The sequence below is a fragment of the Balaenoptera borealis genome (assembly GCF_965194805.1).
Source record: "Balaenoptera borealis genome assembly, chromosome: 16".
NCBI lineage: Eukaryota > Metazoa > Chordata > Mammalia > Artiodactyla > Balaenopteridae > Balaenoptera > Balaenoptera borealis.
The window spans coordinates 21082187-21107691 of NC_138872.1; the positions used below are offsets into that span (position 1 = coordinate 21082187).

Here is a 25505-nt window from a genome sequence, read left to right on the forward strand (position 1 = left end):
GAAGACATTATTATACCAAGTGAAAAAGTCAGTCACAAAAGGACAAATATTGTATGATTCTCCTTCTATGAGGTTCCTAGAACAGTCAAATTTCACAGAAACAGAAGGCAGAATGGTGGCTGCAGGAGCTGGGGGAGGACAGAATGAGGAGTTAGTGCTCAATGGGTACAGAGCTCCAGTTTGAAAAAAATGAAGAAGTTCCAGAGACAGATGGTGGTGGTGGTTGAACGACAACGTGAATGTACTTAATGCTACAGAACTGTACATTCAAAAATGATTAACATGGTAAATTTTATGTTCTGTATGTTATACCACAAATTTTTTAAAATCCCTGTTAAAAAAAAAAATCAGGTGTCAGTACTAGACCCACAGGAAACAAACAAAAGTGTTTACTGAATTAATGACGACTGACCTTGAATCACAAGTTAGCCCCATGCCCCAAACCTTAGATGAAAGCTCCTTCACTGCTCAAAATGTATTGTGCTCTCTTCCCCAGGGTGCACAGAATTTGGGAAACAACTCCCAGACAAAATAAAATCAGTGAGGACTGTTGGTCTCCACCTACCTGATTCAAGCAGCATTTTTGCAAACATGGGATTCAAAGGAAACTCTGCTATTCTCATGCCAAGCGGCTCAGTGAGGCGACAGTCTTTGTCCAGCCCTGCCGTAAGAACAGCAACAAAAAGCAGAAGGCATGTACCATGGTGCTGGAAGATGTACAGTTGTTGGGAGAATGAAAGATGATGTATGCTAAACAAAGGTATCCGACCTCAACCTGACCCAGAGTGCTGCTACAATAAAAGAAGAAAAGGTTTCCTCAGTGCTCTTGAATGCTCAATTCTGAAAAACTGATACTTCCGATGGCCTCCATGCGAGGACTTAATTATAAGGAGATGGCCTCACAGCCTCCTCCTGCTCCCACCCTCCCCAGAGACTGCTCTTTCCAAGGGACTGACAACCAGACAGTGCCAAACACAAAGGGCACTTTCCGTAGGGTCCCCAGCAGCCTTTGACTCTGCTGACCACAGCTCCCTGGAAACCCTCTTCCCCAGCTTCCATGATACCCCACTCCCCTGCTTCTCTGCCACCTCTCCTGCTCTTCTCTCTGCATCACCCCTGGACCTTTTTCCATGGCCAATTTCTGAGAGGCCACAGATGTCCCAGGCCTCTCAGAAATCTGTGAGCAATTACAAAGCTGATGACTATGAGTCTAAACACACGCCTGGCTCTCTCTTTGGTGCCAACACCAGAGCTGTTTACCCAATTGCCTCCTGGGCTGTTTGCTGAACTGGGCTGACTCCTTCAATTCCTCACATCCCTCCTTGCCTCTTTACCAATAGCCAATTTTCACGTAGTGGATTCCCAAGATAGAGACTCTCGTTTTACTATGGTTTAGACTAGTCCCAAGATGGAGCATTAAAACACCTGCTGCAGACCTCAGGGCAAGACAGAAAAGGTCATTTCTCTTCTGTTCCCATATAATCATCTCTTTGAAGGTGATAATTCAGCTTATAAATAAATTTAAGTTGGGTGTTTCCCTCTTCCTCTTCCAGCTTAGTTACAGCAGTGAAGACATTTAAAATATTTTAAATTTCATTCTGTTTGGAGGAAAATCAGTCCAAATGAAAAACTTCTAAATAGGGGATATTCTCTCATACACATTTCAGATTATCCCAGGAGACTTTGCTTTCAAGTTCCTATCACATGCTTGAGAACAGAGGATGGAAACCTTTTCTGGCATATGCTCACTCAGGGCTGATGTGATGTAGACCCTAAAGGCCTTTTAAATCATTGAAGATTTTTTTAATCAATAATTGGCTATTCCTTCACAGGAAGGTATCATAAATATAATGAAGATGGACCCCTACCTCACCCTATACAAAAAAATTAACTCAAAATGGATCACAGACCTACTAAATGTAAGAACTAAAACTATAAAAACTCTTCAAAGAAAACCTAGGAGAGATCTTCATGCCCAAGGATTAGGAAATGATTTCTCAGGTAAGACACCAAAAGCACAAGCAATGAAAGAAAAAATACATAAACTGAACCACATAAAAACTTTAAACTTTTGTATTACCAACAATACCATCAAGAAAGTGAAAAGCCAACCCACAGAATGGGAGGAATATTTACAATCACAGATCTGATGAGAAACGTGTATCCGGTATATATAAAGAACTCCTCCAACTCGATAATAAAAAGACAACACCCCAAGTAAAAATGAACAAAGGATCTGAATAGACATTTCTCCAAAAAAGATACACAAATAGCCAATAAGCATACGAAAAAGTGCTCAGCGTCATCAGTCATTAGGGAAATACAAACCAAAATGGCGAGACACCACTTCATACCCACCAGGGTGGCTACGGTACATAAGACAGATAAATAACAAGCATTGGCAACCCGTCATTACGTGGAGAAACTGGAACCCTCACACACTGCTGGTAGAAGGTCCACCAAAAACTTGTATGTGGACACTTACAGCAGCATTATTTATATTAGTCAAAAAGCGGAAACAATCCAAATGTTCATCAACTGATAAATGGATAAGAATAATAAGTGGTATATCGATACAATGGAATATTATTCAGCAATAAAAAGAAATGAAGTATCAATACTGCTACAACATAGATAAATCTTGAAAACATCATGCTGAATGAAAAAAGCCAATCACAAAAGACCACATACTATTTGATTCCATTTATATAAAATGTCCAGAATAGGCAAATCTATAGAGACAGGAAGTATATTAGCGGTTGCTTAGGCTGGGATGGGGGAGAGGGAATGGGGAGGGAGGGCTATTGGGTTCAGGTTTTCTTTTTTGGGTGATGAAAATGTTCTAAATGTTCTAAACTTGTAGTGATGGTTGCACAACCCTGTAAATATACTAAAAAGCACTGAACTGTACATTTTAAATGGGTAAATTATACAGCATATGAATTATACCTCAATAAAGACATTGAAAACCAAAAAAAGAAAAGAGAAAGAATCTCAAAGAACAAAACCTCCACTGAAATTTAATACTGAACTGGATATAACATTCACCTGAGGCAACATTCACAGAAAAGACACAAACTTCCTGAAGAGGTAAATTCAGGCCACAGTTTCCTCTATCTTAAGGTAAATACCACATTTTCAAACAAGAGAATAGAAGTTCCTCCATAACATGGTGTTTCCTTGCCCAAACAATACCACAGCCTGGTATTCTACTCAATTCTCCACAGGGAACTCCAGTAGTGGAAGGAAGGGGAGTTAGGGAGAGAACACAGAGCCAGATTTCAGAATGGGGTCGAGGGACAGAGAAAAAGGCCCAGAGAGGTAACATGTGAAATACTGGTAGAGAATCTCCCAGATGTCTCTTGGAAGTGTAGCTGTGGCGATGGTTATTAATAGCTTCTGATGTACTGACAGGCTTTATAAATTCATTGTCACGACTGGACCTCATTAATCACAGTCCCACCTTCTTATTTGGATGAGCTTATGTGTCACTAAGAGGATCATACATATGGGGAGAATCAATCCCAGCCTTGAAGATACTAAGAGCCTTAGAGTGAATACAACCTAACTAATATCACATATTAATAAACAGATAAGAAAACACAGAATAAGAGACAGGCATACCTCCCAGAGCATAGAGTAACTCCAACGCCTGAACCATCGACTGTGCTGGAGGGGGCTGTAAAAAACATAAAAACCCTCCTAAGTTAACTTCATCAGGTAACAGCCATAATAATGTGACTTTCCTGCTCAATCCACTCTTCTCTCTAACATGCCCCAGACTTCCCAACCTCCACGCTTCTACTCTTGAAATGTCCTTCCTCTCCCTCTCAGCACCCTTAGTACTACTTGGTCTTTTATCTCAGCTTGACTAAACATTTCCTTTGAAGCTTTCCCTCATGCTCCCCTCCATCAGAAGCGATGGGTTCTTACCTTGAACTACCTCTTTGCTTTCCCTAAACTCTCATCAAATATTTCTAATTTTTACTTCGTGTCTCAGCCTTCTAAGAAGCCCCATGATACTGCAGTATTGGTGGATGATTCATCTTTGCATCACCCACAGCCCTGCCCCAGGTCCTGCCTATAGGGGTAACTGACATAGGCTAAATTTGAATTCCTGAAAATAAAAGAGAATGCTAGAAATTTGAAGCTAAGCAAAGCTGATATTGTGACCTTCAGTCTGAGTCTCCGGATCCTTACTATGTTCTTTCCTTCCACGCGCCTTTACGGAGCGTCTACTAAGTACCAAGCATCATTACTATCATCTTCTAAATTATTTCATCTATCAGCCACATAATAAAATTATAGTCCTTTCGCAAACTGCGCAGTTTTTTTTTCTTAAATGCATTCACAACAAATGTATTTTAAGTATCACGCTGTTTTAGTTCAATTTTACAGATGAGGAGAGTGAATAACAAAAAGTAAAAGACATTTGAACAAGATCCTAGAGGCAGTTGGTGGCAAAGCCAGAGACTGAATTCAGGTCTCATTCTTTCCACTCTACCCCACCCACTGACTGCCAAGGAACAAAGCCGTACTTCTCAAAGTTGCGCTGACTGCACGCACACACAGATGAGGGTAGGAACTAGACCTGATTCACTATACACTGGGGATTCAACAAGTCACTGTTGACTAAATCATGTAACTGATTCACTAGCCTTTCCTCAGTGCCCACGACATCCTACTTTACAAAGAGGCAACATACACACAGCACCTAAATGGAGGAGCTTAACCCCTCTGGGATCTTTTATTACACTGAGATTACATGAATAATGGAAGCTCAAGCACTGAATGTGGTTCTGAATAATTACAGAACAAAACGGACAGGCTCTCTTCGATTCCTTTCAATCTTTGGCCCTGTTTCCAGTCAATCACCAAGCCCGATGAATTCTGCTCTTAGAATTCATCATCAATCAAAAAAACCCACACCTTTACCCGCCCCCTTCTCCAATCACATCCCGAGTTTTTTTACCTCAACACACATTTACTAGTATTTCTCTGTGGCCTCATCTGATTCGGGATCATATGCAAACGCTGTTTTAATGTAGTTGGAAGGACTGTGTGTGTATAATTTTAGCTTGTTTTTCTCACTGCCTGCTTTTCTGTTCCCTCTGTTTCTTGTACCCATGGACACTTCACAGCGAATAGCCTGGGACAACAGCATACTATTCTGACAAGGTCATACACTGTGAAATAAGCAACTTTCTTACTACTGGGCAATTGAGTTCTTTTAGTTCTTTGCTACTGTAATCATCACTGCTAAATATACAAAATTATATGTATCCTGTGATTTCAACTGTGAAAAAAACACAACTTCAGGAGGAAATAACCAGAAGGGAATATATGAAGATGAATTTATATGTTTTTTCCTCATTTTTCAGTTGTCTGAAAGTTTATAATTTTCGTTATTATATTTTTAATTTAATATAAAATGATACTATAAACATTATCCTACATGTAAGTTCTTTGTTTCTTTTGAATTATTTTTTTCAGGAGAAAATTCCCTGAGAAGAAATACCAGGCATTTCTACAGCTCATAAAATAATGTCAGAAAGTCCTCCATGAGGACCGAAACAGAATATAAAACCACTTTCCCCAAACTGTGCCAGCTTTGGATTTTATCATTTTTCTTTATGTTTGATCATTCAATTAATGTACAGTGGTACAGCTATTTCAATTTGCATTTATCTCTCCTAGAGAAGCCAAACATGTTCTAACGTTAGTTACTATTTGTGCTGTTCCCTTTCCTTTAGCTTTTTCTTTAGTGGGTATTCGATGTATTCACAAGGACGTCTGAAAACTCTATAGTTTTTGAGACACTGATCTGTCCTTTTTGCCCTTATGTTTTCCTTTAATCTGAGATGTGGAGCTTTTCATAAGCTTTTGATTTGCATATACTGTTCACTTTTCTGTATAATTTCTTGTACTATATACCAACATTCAAAGTGTGTATTTTCTCCAAACTTATGAGAAATAAGTATGTTTTCTTTGGGAGAGCAGATGATATTGTTACATTCTCTTCTTTCATTTGCCTAGTTTATCATGACATGCTACATTAGGGACTTAGCATCCAGGAATCTAGCCTTGTTACACATCATATACCAACAGAGTTGGGATATAATAAGGAGTTAAAAATGCAAGTTTTCAAATCATAAAAATTCAAGAAGAAAACATGAGTGAATATTTATTAACTGACCTAGATATGGGGAAATGCTTCAAAGGCACAAGAATAACAGAAGAAATCACAGAGGTAAAGATAGAAAGATATTACTATCTTTGCTTAGAATGGCTGCACATAAACAAACAAACAAACAATAAAATACAATACAATCAGAAGAACTGTTTGCAAGAAATACTATAGACAAAGGTTAATGTGTTCAATAGTTAACGGACTCTTAATCACTAATAAACACTAATTCTAACAGATAAATGGCTTATCTGTTAGATAAGATTACGTAGATTTCTTCTTATATTTCAGAAGAAATATAAAGTGGCCAATAATTTTTTTTAATCTTATGAGAAATCAAAAAAGATAGATACAGATAATATTTTTCCTCCTTCCCCCCCACCAAATCAAATTAGCAAAACTCTAAAAGAAAATCACATGGCATGATAAGGGTATAGTGAGTCAGGCATTCATGCACTGCTAGAGTTTATACCTGTAAAGGAATTCCGCCTTGTATCAAGGATCTATGAAATGACCATGGCCCTTTGACCCAATAAGCCCACGCCTGGAAACTGACCTTGGGAAATAATCAGAAATGCAATCAGCCATTAAGGACTTTCCCTGCAGCTCTACCAGAACCCTCTTGGCTCCCCCAGTCATGACACTTGGGCACCTAGGCCTACACGTGTACACACTCCTGCCCTGGGTAACTCCACCTCTCCCGACCTGCTGAGATCCCACTTGGGTTTCAGGTCTCGCCTCAGACATGACTAAGTGGGCTGCGGGCCTTTCCTTTGTCTCTCAGAGCACCGGGCACAGGCACTGTCATTACCCACTTACTTGTCTCTCTCCCCCAGCAGACAAGAACAGAATTGTGTCAGCCTTGTCTGGCTGTATTCCCCTGAACCCTGCACACAACACACGAGCTAAGTGAAAAAACCCAGAAAGGCAGCATGCTCTGTATCAATGTCCTGACACTCCCCTGGGAGCACTCTGGCCTCCCAGACGGACAGAAGGCAGGACTTACCGACATGAAGTGGAACCTGAGGACGTTGTCGATCCCCAGCGCCTTCAGCTGCAGGATGACGGGGGCCAGATTGCTCCGCTGCATCTCAGGAACGGTGGATTGAGGCAGCTGGTCAAAGGCTTCCTCTGAGGATAAGAAATCAGAACTGTTTGGGATCAAATGTCACAATCAAATGCAATCATTATGCCAAAGAACAGTTCTCCTTCTCTAACTTTAATGAGAGGCTCTAGGAGTCTAGGCTCAGATGCATATGATATTGTGATATAAAGTTGTTTCCTATTTAGGAAAGATCCTTCTATTTTTTAAATACCTTAGATAAATACATTTGAACAATGTATCTTTATAAAAGTTTATCCTTTTACTTTAGAATGCTTTTTAAAATGTGCTTCTTGGACTTCCCTGGTGGTGCAGTGGTTAAGAATCCGCCTGCCTATGCAGGGGACACGGGTTAGAGCCCTGGTCCAGGAAGATCCCACATGCCGCGGAGCAACTAAGCCCATGCACCACAGCTACTGAGCCTGCGCTCTAGAGCCCACGAGCCACAACTACTGAGCCCGCATGCCACAACTACGGAAGCTGGTGTGCCTAGAGCCTGTGCTCCGCAACAAGATAAGCCACCGCAATGAGAAGCCCGCGCACTGCAACGAAGAGTAGCCCCCGTTCGCCACAACTAGAGAAGGCCTGCACGCAGCAACGAAGACCCAATGCAGCCAAAAATAAATTAATTAATTAATAAAAATAAAATAAAATAAAATGTGCTTCTTGTTAGCAAAACATTAAATCAAAGCAACAAGTATTTGCTGAATCACTATGGGTGGCCAATTCCCATTCCCTCTGCTTGGGACGGAGTAAGTCAAGCAGGCCAGAACTACACATAAAAGCAAAGAACAATTTCAAGATAAATCACCAACTATAACCAGAACATAACCAAAGTATCTCCAAAATATTAAAAAAATGACCAAAGCTTATAAAGAGCAAAATTTGTCCAAATCTAACTTTCTAAATTGAGCCAGGCACACACGTCACTCCCAGAATCTGACGCTGCCCCAAACAGATTAATGAATGCTTACACGCGCCATCAGGAACAAAAGGCGTCCTCAAACAGGAAAAAGCACCACCAGGTTCAGAGGTGCCAAGATGGGAGGGGCAGGAGAGGGGAGAGGGAGGAAAGAGACTCTGGGAAGCCTTTTTATAAGAGCTAGATAAAAAGGGTGGGGAAAAAACAGGTAGGAAGAGATTAAATCCTTTTTGTGTATATTCAGAAAGCTTAAGGATCATATAGAGGAGGATTACATACAAAATCCTCCCACATCAGTCAACACTTTAACTGTGCACACCCTCTTTCACACAAAGGGGGCTCAACTTCCATTCAGATCATAAATCTTTAGTTAACTAGAGAAAAATCAGAACAAAACAAAAGGTGTCATGAAGAAATAGCACTACCACTGAAGGACTTCAGAAAGCTTTAATTTGAGAAAACAGACAATAAATACTCTGTGAACTGACTGATACAAATTGCCAAATGCTTGGGTCTACTTGGAAGGTTCTGGGTAACAGGCAACAGCAGGAAGTTCCAAATGGGATATTCCCTTCAGGTTTCAAGAGTGCTTGGGGGATAGCCTTTTGGTAGGATAACCACATTTGCCAAGCACACTGCTGACCAAGGCAGAAACAAAGTTATCAGATAAGAGGACGATCCTGCTGAGAAGACGCTCATGGGATGTAGGTGCTTCCTAAGGGTTCAATGACGCTCAATTAAACTCTACTGAGAACTCAAGTACACAAGGCATTGGGCCAAGAGCTGCAGGAGCTGTAGGCCAATGGCTCTTGAGAAGTTTCAGTGATTCAAAGGGGCCTGGGACCAAGATGAGGAACAGGCTAGGTCCCAGTGAGGGGTCCCCCCAAAGAGAAATGGAGGCAGAGGGAAGAAGGAAGGACAGCTGGTGGGAGAAGGCATTTGAGGGCACTGACACGTGAGAGAGGATTTCAAGGATAAGGAGGATCTGCTGGGCAGAGGAAACAGCCCATGGAAAGGTATCAAAGGTTTGAGAGGTGGATGTGGGAAAACAGAAGGTATGTCCAAGAAGAGTGCAGCTCAGCAGGGATGCAGTGTAGGTGGGTGCTGGTGGACAACAGGAGAAGACAAGCTAGAAGTAGTCCCGTAAGGCCCTGGGAAACTGTTAAGGGTCTGAGCAGGTAGCACCCTGCTCAGAGCTGCGTTTTCTGGAAGCAGGCTAGTGGAGAAAACCTAGAGGCTGGATCTAACGTAGCCCATTACGTGGCCTCTCCTCAACCTCACCTCCACTAAAACTGCTCATGCTAAGGGCTCCAGTGACCTTTTAACCAAATCCACTTGCCAATCTTTAGTCCACAGTCTACTGTTTGATTTCTTTGGAGCATGAGATAATGCTGGCCATTTCCTCTTTAAAAGTAACTTGAGTTCCTCAAGTTAAACAAAGAATTACCATATGACCCTGCAATTCCACTCACTCCTAGGTGTATACCCAAAGGAATTAAAAACAGGTACTCAAACAAGTACACATACATGCTTGTTCACAGCAGCACTATCCACAATAGCCAGAAGGTGGAAACAACCATCAACTAATGAATAAACAAATTGTGGTACATCCATACAATAGAATATTATTCAGCCACAAAAAGGAATGAAGTACTAATACAATGTAAGTGAACCTGGAAAACATTACGCTGAATGAAAGAAACCAGACACAAAACATCATATTATATGATTTAATTTATATGAAATATCCAAAACAGATACAGTCTTCCCTTGGTATCCACAGGAGATTGGTTCCAGGACACCCCTCTTCCCCGCTGCAGACACCAAAATCTGAGGATGCTCAAGTCCCTTATATAAAATGGCACGGTATTTGCACATAACCTACACACATCCTCCTGAATACTTTAAATCATCTCTAGATGACTTATAGTACCTAATACAATGTAAACGCTATGTAAACAGTTGCTGGTGTGCAGGCAAATTCAAGTTTTGCTTTCTGGAACTTTCTGGGATTTTCTTCCCAAATATTTTCAATCTGTAGTTGGTTGAATCTGCAGATACAGAGGGCCGACTGTCAATCCAGAAAGACAGAACAAAGACTGTTGGTTGGTGGTTGTCAGCGGCTGGGGGCAGGGAGAAATGGAGGAAAAACCGCTTAATGGGTTAGGAGTTTTACTTTGGAGTGATGACACTGTTTTGAAACCAGATAAAGGTGGTGGTTGCACACTGTGAACCATAATAAATGCCACTGAACTGTTCAAGTTAAAATGGTTAATTTCGTGTTATGTAAACTTCACCTTAATAAAGTTTTTGTTTGTATGTTTGTTTTCTTAAAACTTCGTCCTCCCCGTATTTCAGTTCGTCTTTTAGCCCTGGTTCTCCTCTTTGCACTTCCGTCATTCCTTCTTAGCACCTTCAGTAGAAGACCCTCACCTCTCTGGTTTCAGGCTCTGCCTTCCCCCTCTCTCCCATGAATCCCCCTTACCCCTTTCCTCCCCTCCAAGTACTGGTACATTCCACTCCCTCTGCCTGGTGTGCTGGAATCTAAACTCCACTGCTATCCCTTCACCTGGATTAACTACTGGGCTGCCAATATGATTGGGCTCAATTACCGACTGTGGAGCCCTCTCCAACGGGATAACTCCCTGCTCTCTGCTTCCAAGGCTCACTCCATTAAGGTGACCCTATCACACCATAATATGCTGATCTGTTCCTGAGCCTGTCTCCACCACCAAGCTGTCAGCCACGTGGCCACAGACCATGTCTCACCTGGCCCTAGATTTCCAAGCCTTGTCTCCATGCATGGCACAGAGCAGGTGCTCTGTAAACATTTGCTAAAAGAATAAATGATGTCAAGGACTGAACAAGGATGACGGTAACTGGAAAGCAAAGAAGAGATAAGTGGTAAAACCCCCCGGATCTGGTACATGATGGCAGATGGATATTGGACAGAGGAGGGAATGAAAAATGATTTGAAAATTAAGTCTGGACAATTGAGAGAAACCTTGATACCATCGCCCACAAAAGAGAAGTACAAAGAAGGAAAGAGCAGCTCTGGGGACATCATTTTCTGTAGGTAAGTCTGTCATCTAGCTGGAGAGAAAGCTCCTTAAGAGCTGGGACAGTCTTTATTGTCATTTCATTTTGCTCCCTCAGAGCCTAGCATGGTGCATGGCACAGAGCAGGAGTTGACCAACTAATTGCTTTCTATCAATGAGTCTCAGGAGAGATCCTGTCAGTTTAGCTCTGCAAAGATGCTCTGAACCAGAGGTAAAGATGGAACCCAGCGGCAGGGGGGGGTGGTGGTGGTGGGATGAACTGGGAGATTGGGACTGACATGTATACACTGATGTGTATAAAATGGATGACTAATAAGAAAATAAATAAATAAACATTAAAAAAAAAAAGATGGAACCCAATGCGAGGACCCACAGGATTCAAGGATCCCAGAACAAGAAAATGGCACACGAAGCTAAGGGAAAGGTAAGAAAGACAGGACCTGAGCCGCAGGGCCCAAGCTACACGTCACATGGCTACAGAGAGGCTGAGGCACAGACATTAGGTTAGAAAGGAGATGTCAAATAACCGGTGATTCGTGGTCCAGCTTTGGCCAGCAGGGTGCAGTAGCAAAGAAGTGCCACATTTGGAGTGAGGAAGGCGGTAGAGGCCAGGTTACCGAGGGCCTTGTGAGGGAAGTCTGGATCTTATGTTAAGTTCTGCCTATTAAGGTAGATATCTGTAATATTCTCTGACGCCCAGGCTGAGTATTAGAAAGTCAAAACCCTTTTAAAAAAAAGCCAAACTTACCTGTATAAAGGCGGTAACATTTTCCTGAGCGGCTGCGGCCACCACGTCCTGCTCGCTGGCTGGCTGATGCCTGGGACACTGGGACCACCACCAAGCACTCAATAGCTGTCCTGGGGTTGTAGGCTCGGAGTTTCACAAAGCCACAGTCAATCACATACACAATCCCGCTGATTGTGATGGAGGTTTCTGCTACATTGGTGGCCACTATCACCTAGGCCCCCCACAGGAAGGAGAGTAAGGATAAAAGTTATTTGGTTCTTTTCACTCTGAATAAACTAATCAAAATCCTAAAAGATTTTAAGATATTTCTGACAGTGCAGAACCTGTGAGAGGCAGTTTGGTATCCTGGAGAGAGCATGATGAGTTTTGGGGTCAGGGTGCCCTGGGTTTGAATTCTCCCTAAGTGTGGGACCTTGAACAAATTACTTAACCTCCTGAGCATGTTTCCTTGTCTCCATAATAATATTTACCCTCTCCCGGGGTTCTTAAGGGGATTGAATGTGAAATATACAGGAAGTGATTACAGCCTGGTACCTGGAGTACTTGGCCCAGAGTAACATTCAACAAATGTCAGTTTTTACCTTTTGTACAACTTAAGTAAATCACCACCTTGTACATGTCTGGTCGTTTGCTCACTCACATTCTAACTGCTTTCTGAGGGTCTGCACGTTGCCAGGCACTCTTCAAGCTGCCAGGAATGTATGATGGACAAGAGTCTACATTCCAGTATGAGTGTTTGGGTAGAGAAATAATGAACATAAACAAGAGAGTGACTGGGAGGAAAATGCAACAGGGTACTACTCTAATATTATGTAGCATTCAATGTATACATCACATATTATAATATTATAATAATGGAGTGTGCTACTGCAGGTTAGACGGCCAGGGAAAGCCTCTCTAAAAGATGATTTGGGGCTGAGACCTGAGTAATAAGCAGCAGCCAGCCCTACAGGGATCCAGGCAGAGGAAGCAGAAACAGCCAATGCAGCCAGAGACCAGAGTAAATAAATACAAGACGTGCTTAGGAGGGAGGCGGGGACCAGATCATGCACAGTCTCTGGGCCACGTGAGGGGTTTGCATTTTATTCTAAGGGCACTGGGCGCTGCACCCGGAAGGTGTGAAGCAGCAGGAGACATGTACAGATAGCACTTAGAACTTTTTTCGGGCACTTTTACATCGATCATTTTATAAAAAAATCTTCCTGCCATTTTTACGTACTAGAGTCAGGATTTTATGCTATAAAACCATCTATCTAAAAGTTACTGTTATTCATGCTTTACAGCTGAGAAAACTGGGCCTCAGGGTTGAGTAACTCATCCCAGGGCACACAGTAACCCAGGCCTCCTGACTAGTTGGTCACGTTTGACTGGACAGACTTGAGCTGCTCTGTCCCAATGGCCAGATGCAGGGCGCCCTCTTGCAAGTGGCCTGAATTTGGGAGGGGATCCTCAGACCTGTCATCCCTCACCTACTGTGTTCTCTGCCACCTGCTGATAAATAGCTACTCTAAGCTGACTTTGGGCCAGTTCTGTACCTTCCTCAACTGACGGAAGGGAAAACAGAGCAAGGCCCAGGGAGGCGATGAAAAGGAAGCAGACTGGCTGCCTGCTGGCTCCTTTAAACCGATGCTTCTCACCACGCCCTTCCCCACCCCAATTTCAAGGCCAAGGATGTTTAAGCCACACCTTGAATTAACTGACTCAAACTTGGCTCTACAGGCAAACTGATGCTTCAAACAAATGGTTTAGAAACCATTTTGTAGGAACTAATCTAGTGTTCTTGACTGAGCACGATCCACCAAGACAGTCCTTTAAACCAAGGCGGTATCGCGTGACGGGGAAAGATTAGGCAGGAAAAAGAGAAGCAAAGAGAAGTCACCTACTCTGATAATTACTAAACCTTCTGTGCGGCAGGTTTAGATATCTTTGCAACACATTATTTATTGTGCACTTTTAGATCTGCTGCACAGAAACATGGACTTTAAGTTCTTAAAGAGACCTTCCTATTTAGCAAGTTTTACTTCAATTTAAAATAAATCTTTCCATATACCCGGACAAAACTGTAATTCAAAAAGATACATGCACCCTTATGTTCATAGCAGCACTGTTCACAACAGCCAAAACATGGAAACAACCTAAATGTCCATCGACAGATGAATGGATAAAGAAGATGTGGTACATATATACAATGGAATACTACTCAGCCATAAAAAAGAGTGAAATAATGCCATTTGCAGCAACATGGATGCAACTAGAGATTATCATACTAAGTGAAGTCAGTCAGAAAGAGAAAGACAAATACCGTATGATATCACTTATATGTGGAATCTAAAATATGGCACAAATGAACCTATCTACAAAACAGAAACAGACTCACAGACATAGAGAACAGACTTGTGGTTGCCAAGGGGGTGGGGGGAGGGAGAGGGATGGACTGGGAGTTTGGGGTTGGTAGACACAAACTATTACATTTAGAAGGGATAAACAACAAGGTCCTAATGCATAGCACAGGGAACTATGTCCAGTCTCCTGGGATAAACCATAATGGAAAAGAATGTGTATGTATGTGTGTGGCTGAGTCACTGTGCTGTACAGCAGAGACTGGCACAACATTGTACATCAACTCTACTTCCATAAAAAAAAATTTTTTTAATAAAATAAAATAAATCTTTCTAGTGGATAGCAAAGGAGCACCAACGTGATTATAGTCCTTGGTCCTCGGGTTAGACTCACCTTTCTGACAGTGCGTGACACCCTTTCAAACACTTTCATTTGCTCAAAGGAAGGCAGTCCCGCATACATGGGGAGAACCCGGAGGTGCCTCTTCATCCCGGTCCGACCCAGTGCTCGAGCCTGCTCGATCAGCATAGACACAACAGTTTCTACCTCTTCCTAAAATCATCGAACCAGGAACCAAAGAAAATGAGATCAATTTGAAGCATGTCATTTTATCATACTGCAAGAAAATGAAAGTTGGGATGAGGATTTTAAACGTGGTCAGATTCATGACTGTCAGAGCCATCACGTTCCATGCTGGGGTGGTATTTAATCAAATGCTACCGAACAATGGTGCCGATGGGGGCGAAAATTTGCAACTGTCAGGTTAATCACTGAAATCTACACTATCTGCGGTCAAGAGAAGAATTCCTGATACACCAAAACTATGACTTTCACTGAGTTTTTTTTTTTATGCTCTGTGGCAAACAGCGTGGCATACATATGGACAAGTTGTGGCATACAAAATCACTATAAGCTTTCCCTAGAAAAGATCACTGAACCACGGAAAACGTTTGACAGTGGAAATACATTTAACCCTCTGCAGACAGAATAGGCAGGAACTAATGACTCCCTGGCAATTGAGTTAATAGATGAATGACATCAAACAATTTTTTATGCAATCAAGTAACCACCAAAATACAATAAAACATGAAATCAGTGGCTAAGTAAAGTAACAGCCCTCTGTATAAATTCTGGTGCTGCCTTAACGTGTCTGTTCACCACAGAGAAAAGGTCCGATGGAATTACCTGGCCAGTGAGAAATGCTAATATGTCTCCATCTCCCTCTGTCTGGTGAATTTTCATCACAGTTTCTACAGTTGATTTGATATAATCTGGAACAGGACTGAAAAGATGTGTGAGATAAATTCATCACTAGAATATGCTCATTAATTATAGATCAATTACCCTAGTAATCTGGCAGCGAAGCCTCGTGAAAGTTAAGTTTGGGCCTGCCCAGCAGGTAATCAGTATATGAATAATTATTGATAAAAAAAACATTCATTCTTTTTTTTCTTTTTTTAAATGCGGCATTCAAAAACAATCCGTAATTACATGTAAACTATGATTGTTGGCTTTATTTGCAGAGACATAAAAGCAATAAACCCATGCAAATAGATGTCCTATCTTTAGCATGCAAGGATGCCTGGCCAGGGAAACTGGATCTATGGTCCCAGTGCTGAATTCCACACTCTATTTCCCCTCCTGACCACTGGCAGCATGTCTGACAGGAGCTAATGGGTGTCCTGTCCCACTAGAATCACTCAGAAGTCAAGCCCACAACTCTCTGCATTCATCTGCCACTGGCCCAGGCTCCTGGTCTTTGTCTGTCCAGTGAGTAGGGGCAGGAATTAGGATGACTCCTTCCTGTCCAAGGAGGCTCCTCCCGAAAATGTCAACCAGGCCTTCTTGCTAAGATGTAAAGAGCTGAGAACCAAATGATTCAAATCACTAATACTGCCCAAGCTGACAGACAGCCTAGTAAAGCCCAGTTCTGACAACTATAGAACCCTCCTCCCTGTGACACTGTTACCATTTTGCTCTTTCCAGCTGAGCCCACGGACCACAGAGTCATAGAAACCTGCACATCAGTATGGAGAGTTTAAACTAAATCCAGCAGTGATACTGAGCAGGGTTCCAGAACACCCTGTCGATGATGGGGGTGCAAAACACGCCCACCCCTCCTCAGCAGTCTGGCACATCGCCCTCAGAGCCGCAAGCAGATGCAACTGCTTCTCATCCCACAGAACAGGCCTAGTTTTCTAATCGCCCTCATTAAAAATGCAAGGATCGGGCTTCCCTGGTGGCGCAGCGGTTGAGAATCTGCCTGCCAATGCAGGGGACACGGGTTCGAGCCCTGGTCTGGGAAGATCCCACATGCCGCGGAGCAGCTAGGCCCGTGAGCCACAACTACTGAGCCTGCGCGTCTGGAGCTTGTGCTCCGCAACAAGAGAGGCCCCGACAGTGAGAGGCCCGTGCACCGCGATGAAGAGTGGCCCCCGCTTGCCACAACTAGAGAAAGCCCTTGCACAGAAACGAAGTCCCAACACTGCCAAAAATAAATATAAATAAATAAAAATTAAAAAAAAAAAATAAGTAGCTACTTGTTACAGGCAGCTAAAAAAAAAAAAAAAAAAAAATGCAAGGATCATCAAACCTTTGTAGATAAAAGATATCCACTGGAAACGTTCGTCCTTCTACTGTAAGGATCACGCACGTATCCCTGGCTGGGTCACTGGTGTCATTTTGATTAAAGAAATCCCAAAATTTCTAAAAGAAAAAAAAAATCAATTCTTCATTCCTCTCAAAAAAAAAAAAGGTTCATAGTAACTCATGGAAAGTAAGAAAACAATATAAAACTGGTAGAGCAGGGGGTGGGGAGTAGGGATTGGATATATATAATACAGACTAGGGGTTACAAAATAATTATTAAAAATCATATTTTTATTATTGCAGTTTTGGAGAATCACATGTCAATGACAGACTCTTTATTGAAGACTTGATAGAAATGATAGAAGTTAGATTTCCAAACTGCATTCAGTAGTGCATCTGAGTCAACATGCAGCTGTGCTACTGATCTTAACCCACCCACACCCGCCCCCCCCAACCCCCATATTTTGTTTAACAGAAAATTAGGTCAGAAGGTGTAACTCAAGTTAAATATGGATTAAATCAGGTTGATGTGTAGCTCTGATCTGGAAAGCACAGCTCTGATCACACAAGTTATCAGTGTATAAAGGAAGCGTGTACATCTATGAACAGTAGATGTGTCCCTGGTAGCACAGTTACAGATCTGCATGTACTCTATATGTACGGGGACAGAGTCCTCCCCATCTTTACATGCCCCACAGGAAGTAGCACAACACTTTGTATGGGGCAGGTCGGCAAGCATTCACTTCTCCGATGCTCCCACAGGACCCTGTTGAGAAGAGTGGCTCTTGGCAATTCCTCCCGAATAGGTGGCCACGTCCTCTTCAGTGGCACTTGACCACCAGACCTGCAGTCTATAGGGAGGCCTGACGTGAGAGCGCTGGCCAACGATGGGGGAGGGAGACTCCACCGAAGATGCCCTCTTGGGGCATGTGACCCAAGACACACAGAGAAGTTGAGACCGAGAAGAACCGAGTGACCAAGCCGGCGGGCACGGAGTGCTGGAGGGGGCTGCGGTCTAGCTGCAGGGGCACAGGCATCCTGTAAGGTGGGGCACGCCATTATCGGACTCTCAGTGACCTTCCCGTTCCCCTGAGGCCTGGCCCGGCATCGCTTTCTCTTCTCCTAGGAGGCCTGGCCATGTGATCCCAAGGCCTGTCTTCTTTAGTTCCCAGGTATCTTCCCTAAACACACCCACGCCTGCTCCTGGAAACTGGCAGCCCAGGGGTGCCCTGAGGACCTGCACCGACCACAGTGTGAAAGGGCTTGGAGGAGCACTTCTAAAAGAGTCCACTGGATTGAACTACAAAATAGCTGGATGCTACACGTTAATCTCAAAGTTGTGTTTGAAAAGAGTAATAAGCACAGGCATAAAAAAACAAGCCTCAGGCCAAAACAAAAGAACTGCGCTGTGCTATGAAGAACCACATGGCACCACTCTCCACGCTTCTTTTGGGTAAATTCTCTGCAAGTGACTTCAGCCTTCCTGTGTCCTGTGGTGTGCACAGCATGGGCACGCTACAAGCGATGCACAAACAAGGGAGAAGAGACTCCACCCCACTCCCCCAAAGAGTGAATAAGCCAGGGAGGAAGGCATGCAAAGGACCAATCATAACATAAACCGAGGCCCAATGACTGGATGACCAGAAAAGAGCTGCGAGTTACAATTTGGGGAGGAAAAAGACCAATAATGACTGGCTGTAGGGAGGGCTTCCTGGAGGCAGCAGTATCCCCTGGCTAAGCCTGAAAGGATGAGGACGATTATTACCAGCTAGGAAGGAGAAGAGGTACCCCCTTCCTAGGATGACAGCAGAGTGTAGACTAAGATGTAAAGGGGCCCCTGATGGAGGAGACAGCTCAAGGTCTAGGGTAGGCCCGTCTCATCTCTGAGTTGGTCGTCTTGTTGACAAAACGGATGAACTGCTCTCTACACCCTGCAAGGCTGTTGCTCCTATAAAGTGTGTCTGACTGCACTTGGCACAGGTCTGGCCTCGAACAGTACTCAGTAAGTGATTGTAGTGATCATTCTGAAGTGGTCCAAATGTCATACTGCACAGGCACTTTATTAGATGGGCAAGACAAGGGCAGCGAAGATGGGTGTGAGGTGATCAGACCTGTTCTGCATCCCTGACTCTGGAGGCCATTCTGGAGAAGGGCAGGGGCGATCAGAGGTTGGAGCCCAGCCGACTAGTTAAGGAAGCTATTACAACAGCTCAGAGGACAAAGAATGAAAGCATGAACGGGGGCAGTGCAAAAGCCATGCATTCCAGAGGTGTGACAGATGGGACCTGGCCATTGTGAGTGTGAGGGCACACATGCATGCTGGGGACAATGGAATTACTTCTTACTCCATCAGGGGCAAAAACTTCCTAAAGCTAAAAAAAAAAAAACACACACACACAAAAACACAGAAGAAGCAACTTCCTAAAGCAATGGATGTCCTGATCCCAGATGACTATGACAATGAGAAAGGGACTGCCGTAGAGCCGCTGAGAGCCACGAGTTTGCAGAGTCGCGGGTCTATGAGTTTCATGGTCTGTGACTAGCCCGCTGCCGGCAGCCCAGGCTGGAGCGAAGGAGCCCAGTTACGAGGCCAAAAGTGGAAGCATCCGCTGAACCAGGGGCCGTGAAGATGGACAGCCTGGAGAAGGAAGAGCAGCCAGCAAAGGAGCCTGGGGAAGCCATCAAGGAGGCGGAGAGAGGGGAGAAGGCGGAGCTCCAGAAGCTGCAGGCAGAAGAGGAAGATTTTAAAAAAGGTTTGGCAGACAGGCTTTCTGGACCAAAGAGGCAAGCAGAACGGGGAGGAGGATGAAGGCTTAACGCTGTTGTGAGAGGAGACGGCTACACCTTCTCTGTTAAGGAATCTGTGGTGCTGAGGGGTAAAGACAGGGAGTTACTCCTTCAAGAAATCAAACTCAGCATTAAGTGAGAAGGCATGAGATTTTTATCCTTAAGATCTTTATCTTTTATCTTTTTTTGGAAATATAAAATATGGATTAGAAAGCAAATAAATATAGTTTCAACAGTGTATGCATCTTGAGGCAGAATGAAGGACCAGGAGGAGTGAAATGGGTTCAACCCACCTAGAAAATAAGAGTTTAAGTCAAGTTTGAAAGACATGGATCACACTGACACAGACACACGGTGAGAAACATAAAATGACATAGAGGAAGAGGCTCGTCTATGAAGTGGAACGTAAACAACGTGGACGTCTGGTGCACTGCCTTCCCAGCTCACCAGCTTCCTCCCGGCAGCGGCTCTGATCTGACCCACAGGACTGGACCCCAACAGCCATGCCGACATGACCTGCCCACCCCTGGCCCATGCAGAATGGTCCCAAGTGGATTCCTGACCCCAGCAGACCCCAAATTCCTTCTCGAGGAATCTGGAAAAAGAAATTATTCTCTCTTCAAGCTGGACCTGTGACAAAAAACTGTGAGAGGTGTCAGTGATCCTATTTTCTGCCATATGAATGGAAGCCAATAAAAGAAAAACAATACCATGTGATACAATGGTCAATAAATACTTCGTAATTATACCCGGTCATATCCTGTAATTGCTGACTTAATTAGGCTTACAAACAGCTAAACCAATCAAGGCGACTATTTGATCAGCTCCCACCTTGCCTCTGCCTCCCAGCCGCCCTCACTGGTGTCCTCACCTGCAGGCTAGGCCACCCCAGACCCTGAGCGAAACCAGAGTGGGTGGTATCTATCCCTCCAGGCAGTGGAGCTTGGAATGAGTCTGTTGCCCACAGATCCAGCGGCCAGGGGACCAGGGATGAGCTCGGCCCCCCCTGGGCCTCCAGGGCAAAATGTTACCTGAGCCACACCCACTCCCACGCCCACACACCCCTCCTCTCTCATCTGCTTCAGCCCATTCCTTCCTCTTCCTCGCTCTCACCTGGGAACACATTCCACGCCCCACGTGTACCCACACCCACCTGGGTCCCCCCTCACTCACACACAGACCTCACTCCCCCTCACTGGCCGAGCCAGGAAGGGATGAAGAAAAGGACGGCCCGAGCCCACCCAAGGACCCCATGAATGCTGCTGGCATCCCAGCAACCCCTGTGTCCTAGCGCACTCAAGGTGTGACACAACTCCTACATTCCACTTTCCCACCTAAAAAAATCACTTCCAGGAAGTCCGTCTCTATCAACGACGGTAGGCAGAAAAGAAGGAAGCTATGTTTTTAAATCTCCATGCCACACCAAAGACAACGAAAGGTGAAAAAAAAGTAAGCAAGAAATAAGTATTAACAATGATTCTAAAAAAAGACTTGGATGTTATAGATTTCAAGCACAATAAAAACTATTGGGAATAATTTTTAAAAGCGGGGTGGTGACGAACATAAGAGGTAAAATAGAGAAGATGTTCTGGGCAACTTAGTCATGGAGGAGATAACAGGAGATGAGGTCAGGTACAGCCCTCAAAACAGCATTCCAGCCAGTATCATGGGTGAAGGGCGTAAGAATTCATTAAAGAGGGCAACAGAGAGCTTTAACCCAAGAGTTATGGTGGGCAGGCCTAAGACAACAGACTCCTACAGCCCGTGAGAAGGTCCGAGAAACCGGCCAGGGCACGTGCAGGCATCTCTCTCAGCCATGCTGAGTTTTTTCTCCCTCCAAGTTGTTCTGCATCCCGGAAGCCACAGGGATACCAAGAGCCAGGCCCTTTTCATCTCAGCTGCATTACAGAACTGCCCTCCTGACTGGGATCTCCACATCTGTTCTTATCTCTTTCTACACAGCACCCAGAGAGATCTTTCTAGAACCCAAATACGATCAGGTCACTGCTATGCCTCATACTCTGCTGGGGCTCCTGACCAGCAGGGCGAGTCCTTCCTCCTTCACGTGGCCTGTAAGGCCTCCCATCATCTGACCCCTACCAGCCTCTCCATTTGAATCTCCCATCGCTTTCCATTCAACTAAGATTCATTCAACCCAAAGTCCCTGCTCTGTTGTGCCAGACACTGTTTTAGATGAAAGGGGATAACATAGAGTAAGTCAGAGTCCCAGTCTTCATGGTGCTTACATTTTAGTGACGGGAGACATACAATAAACAAACACCCGGATATGCATATGTTAGCTAGTGAGAAGTGCTAAACAGAAAAAACGAGGAGAGTAAGAGAATGGAGAGCGACAGGGACACTGTTTTAGACGGTGGTCAGGAAAGGCTCTCTGGGAGCCAATATCTGATCAAGACTGGAATGAAATGAGTGCAAAGCCATGAGAACGTCTGGGGTAAGAGTGGTCTAGAAAGAGGGTTCCCCCCCACCAAGAGCAGAAGCATGCTTAAGTTTTTCTGAGGAACAGCAAGGTGAGGCAGGAGTGTAAGGAGCACTGAAGAAGCTGGAAGGAGACAGAGAGGTGACTGGGGGCACATCACCCCCCGCAGGGGACCACGGGCGAGGTATGACTCCCAGCCCCTTGAACACATGGTTTCATGCCCCTGTGGTTCTGTGCATGTTTAGGATGCACTGCCCCACCCCTGCCCTTCTGGTGAACTTCTGTGCATCTTTCCAACCCAGGTGGGATGTCCCTCCTCTGCGAAAGCCTCTGGACAACCTCCAGATGACTAGAGAGTGAGCACCCCCTCCTTGGCTGTCTCAGCACCTTGAACAAAGTGAACCGCAAATATCTATTTATGTGTCTGCTTCCCGGAGAAGTCAGGAGTGTATGAATCACCTGTAGCCAGAACTGTGCTTCTGTGCTGTGTGTGTGTGTGTATGTGTGTGTGTGTGTGTAGCAAATGGTCAAAATTATGTGTTGAGTTGAACTGCTGTCTGAACTAAAATATTAGTCATTAAGAGAAAAATGGGGGGGGGCGGTTTGAGGAGGGATGGAGTGGGAGGTTGGGGTTAGCAGATATAAATTTTTATATATAGAATGGATAAACACCACCTGCCAACGCAGGGGACACGGGTTCGAGCCCTGGTCCGGGAAGATCCCACATGCTGCAGAGCAACTAAGCCTGTGCACCACAACTACTGAGCCTGCGCTCTAGAGCCTGCAAGCCACAACTACTGAGCCCACGTGCCACAACTACTGAAGCCCACGTGCCTAGAGCCCGTGCCTGGCAACAAGAGAAGCCACCACAATGAGAAGCCCGCGCACCACAACAAAGAGGAGCCCCTGCTTGCCGCAACTAGAGAAAGCCCGTGCACAGCAACGAAGATGCAATGCAGCCAAAAATAAGTAAATAAATAAATTTATTTAAAAAAAAAGAACGGATAAACAACAAGGACCTACTGCATAGCACAGAGAACTATATTCAATATCCCATGATAAACCATAATGGGAAAGAATATTAAAAAGAAGAATATATATATATTTTTATGTATAACTGAATCACTTTGCTGTACAGCAGAAATTAACACAACAGGGGCTTCCCTGGTGGTGCAGTGGTTGGGAATCTGCCTGCCAATGCTGGGGACACAGGTTCGAGCCCTGGTCTGGGAGGATCCCACGTGCCTTGGAGCAACTAGGCCCGTGCGCCACAATTGCTGAGCCTGCACTCTGAAGCCCATGAGCCACAACTACCGAGCCCGCGTGCCACAACTACTGAAACCTGTGCGCCTGGAGCCCGTGCTCTGCAACGGGGGAGGCCACCGCAGTGAGGGGCCCACGCGCCGCAGCGAGGAGTGGCCCCTGCTCACCGTGGCTAGAGGGAGCCCACGTGCAGCGGCGAGGACCCAATGCAGCCAAAAACAAATACATAAATAATTTATTTTTTTAAAATCTTTAAAAAAAAATAGAAATTAACACAACATTGTAAATCAATTATACTTCAATTAAAATTTTTTTTAAAAAAAGAAAAAAATAATGTAAACTTAGCCATAAAAAATTATAGCATGGAAATTATTATATGTACAGGGAAAACTTCAACTGTACCCCCAGTATAAATGCTAAAGTCATAAATTCAAGAAATATAGCCTCCTACTAGAGTAATAAAAAGAAATTACCTTTGTAGGGGAAAACATAGTATGTAGAGAAACAAGGCAAATAGGTATAATTATGAACTCAATTAATTACAGGCTAGTTTCCACCCACAAGCTGAAAAGGAGTTTCCTCTGATCACATGGAATCTAGGACATCGGATGGTCCCATAAAGAAAGTAGGCCATTCTGCCAAAGATAAGCTCTTGCTGCAGGTAGCTTCCCAAGGACATGTCCAACAATCCCAGTGCTAACCGGGGACAGAGGGCGAGAGGGGGAAATGCTCATACCTCTGCATCCAAGGTGGCTGAAGCCACAATCAATCGAAGATCCCCTCGCTTTTTCTGAATCTAAAAAAGAAGACATAAAAAAAGACAATGATAATAGTGCGATACTTACAGATGAGATAATCTGATATCTGAAATTTATTACAAATAATCCAGTGTGTGTACTTTTTTGCGGGGGGCGGGGGGGGGAGCTTAAAGATGAAACAAGACCAACCACAAATTGATAACTGTTAAGTCATAGGTGAAAAGGTGGCTCATTAGACTATTCTTTTTAACTGTGTAAGTGACAAAATTTTCCAAGATAAAAAGCTAAAAAAAAACATTGGATAGAGAGTATAAAGGAGCTTTAAAACCTGAATCTGAATTTACCAGAAGTAAAACCATTTTTTCCTGACACCTGGGTCTCTGGATAGTCAGAATCTATGTATATACAGTTAAAGTATGAAAAAATACATCAAAAGCAAACAAACAATCAATGATAACACCAAGACAGAAATATGGACAAATGATACTAACAGTTATTCAAAGAAACAGATGATCAACAGGCATAGGAGAAATGATCAAATAAATTATAGCAAAAATGTGTAACAACGAGATTATTTTTTCATCCTTCACATTGGCAAAGATTTATTTTCAGTGTTAGCAAAGATTCAGTGAAATAGGCCCCCTTGTTATACCATTCCTCAGAAGGCAATAACCTGGTGGGATAATTCCTCATAAGTATCAAAAAGTCTAAATCTTTGGCCAAGGAATAAATTAATAATGAAAATAACAATAACAACAGCAGCTAGCATATACTAAATTATGTGCTATTCCAGGGTCTCGGAGTACAGTTGTAGAGTATATGCACTGCACAAAGAGGCTAGGGGCCTCTGAAATCCAGCCCACCTTCCCCTCACCCAGCTGTGGACATCCTCCCAATGGGAAAGTTACCTCATAGTCTATTTGTGGCCCTGTGTCAGGCGCCATCCTAATAATTTTACATTTTCTGAGTTTAGCCTCACAACAGATTATGTCATAGGGCAGCTCTAAGAGAACACTCTTCAAAGACAGAGAGGTTCTGCCCAATGCAGTAGCCACTAGCTGCATGTGGCTATAGAGCCCTTGGAATACAGCCAGTGTGACTAAAGAATTGAATTTTTTATTTTATTCTATTTCAACTAATTAAAATCTAAGGTGGCTAGTGGCTATCAGATAGGAAAGTAAACCAGCACAGAGAGAGAAACTTGTATCTGTCCCATTTTAGAGATGAATAAACTCAGCAGAGTCAGATTTGAAGCCAGGCAGTCTGACCCAGAGTCCATGCTCTATCACCTCTTTCTAGACCCCTGTGAT

The 25505-nt window shown here is 43.8% G+C and overlaps 1 protein-coding gene across 2 annotated transcripts in view; it reads right to left on the reverse strand.

Annotated features, from left to right (window-relative positions):
- DHX35 (DEAH-box helicase 35) overlaps nt 1-25505 on the reverse strand; it is a 72716-nt gene that overhangs the window by 18150 nt on the left and 29061 nt on the right. The window contains exons 8-15 of one of the 2 annotated variants that reach the window (XM_082361174.1): nt 24174-24233; nt 16952-17064; nt 15544-15640; nt 14752-14910; nt 12019-12229; nt 7194-7318; nt 3625-3679; nt 566-661 (exon numbers count right to left, since the gene is read on the reverse strand). In XM_082361174.1, the coding sequence (XP_082217300.1) occupies nt 566-661; nt 3625-3679; nt 7194-7318; nt 12019-12229; nt 14752-14910; nt 15544-15640; nt 16952-17064; nt 24174-24233 (916 nt within the window). The remainder of the gene's footprint in view (nt 1-565; nt 662-3624; nt 3680-7193; nt 7319-12018; nt 12230-14751; nt 14911-15543; nt 15641-16951; nt 17065-24173; nt 24234-25505) is intronic. The other variant, XM_082361175.1, reaches the window with a different exon arrangement.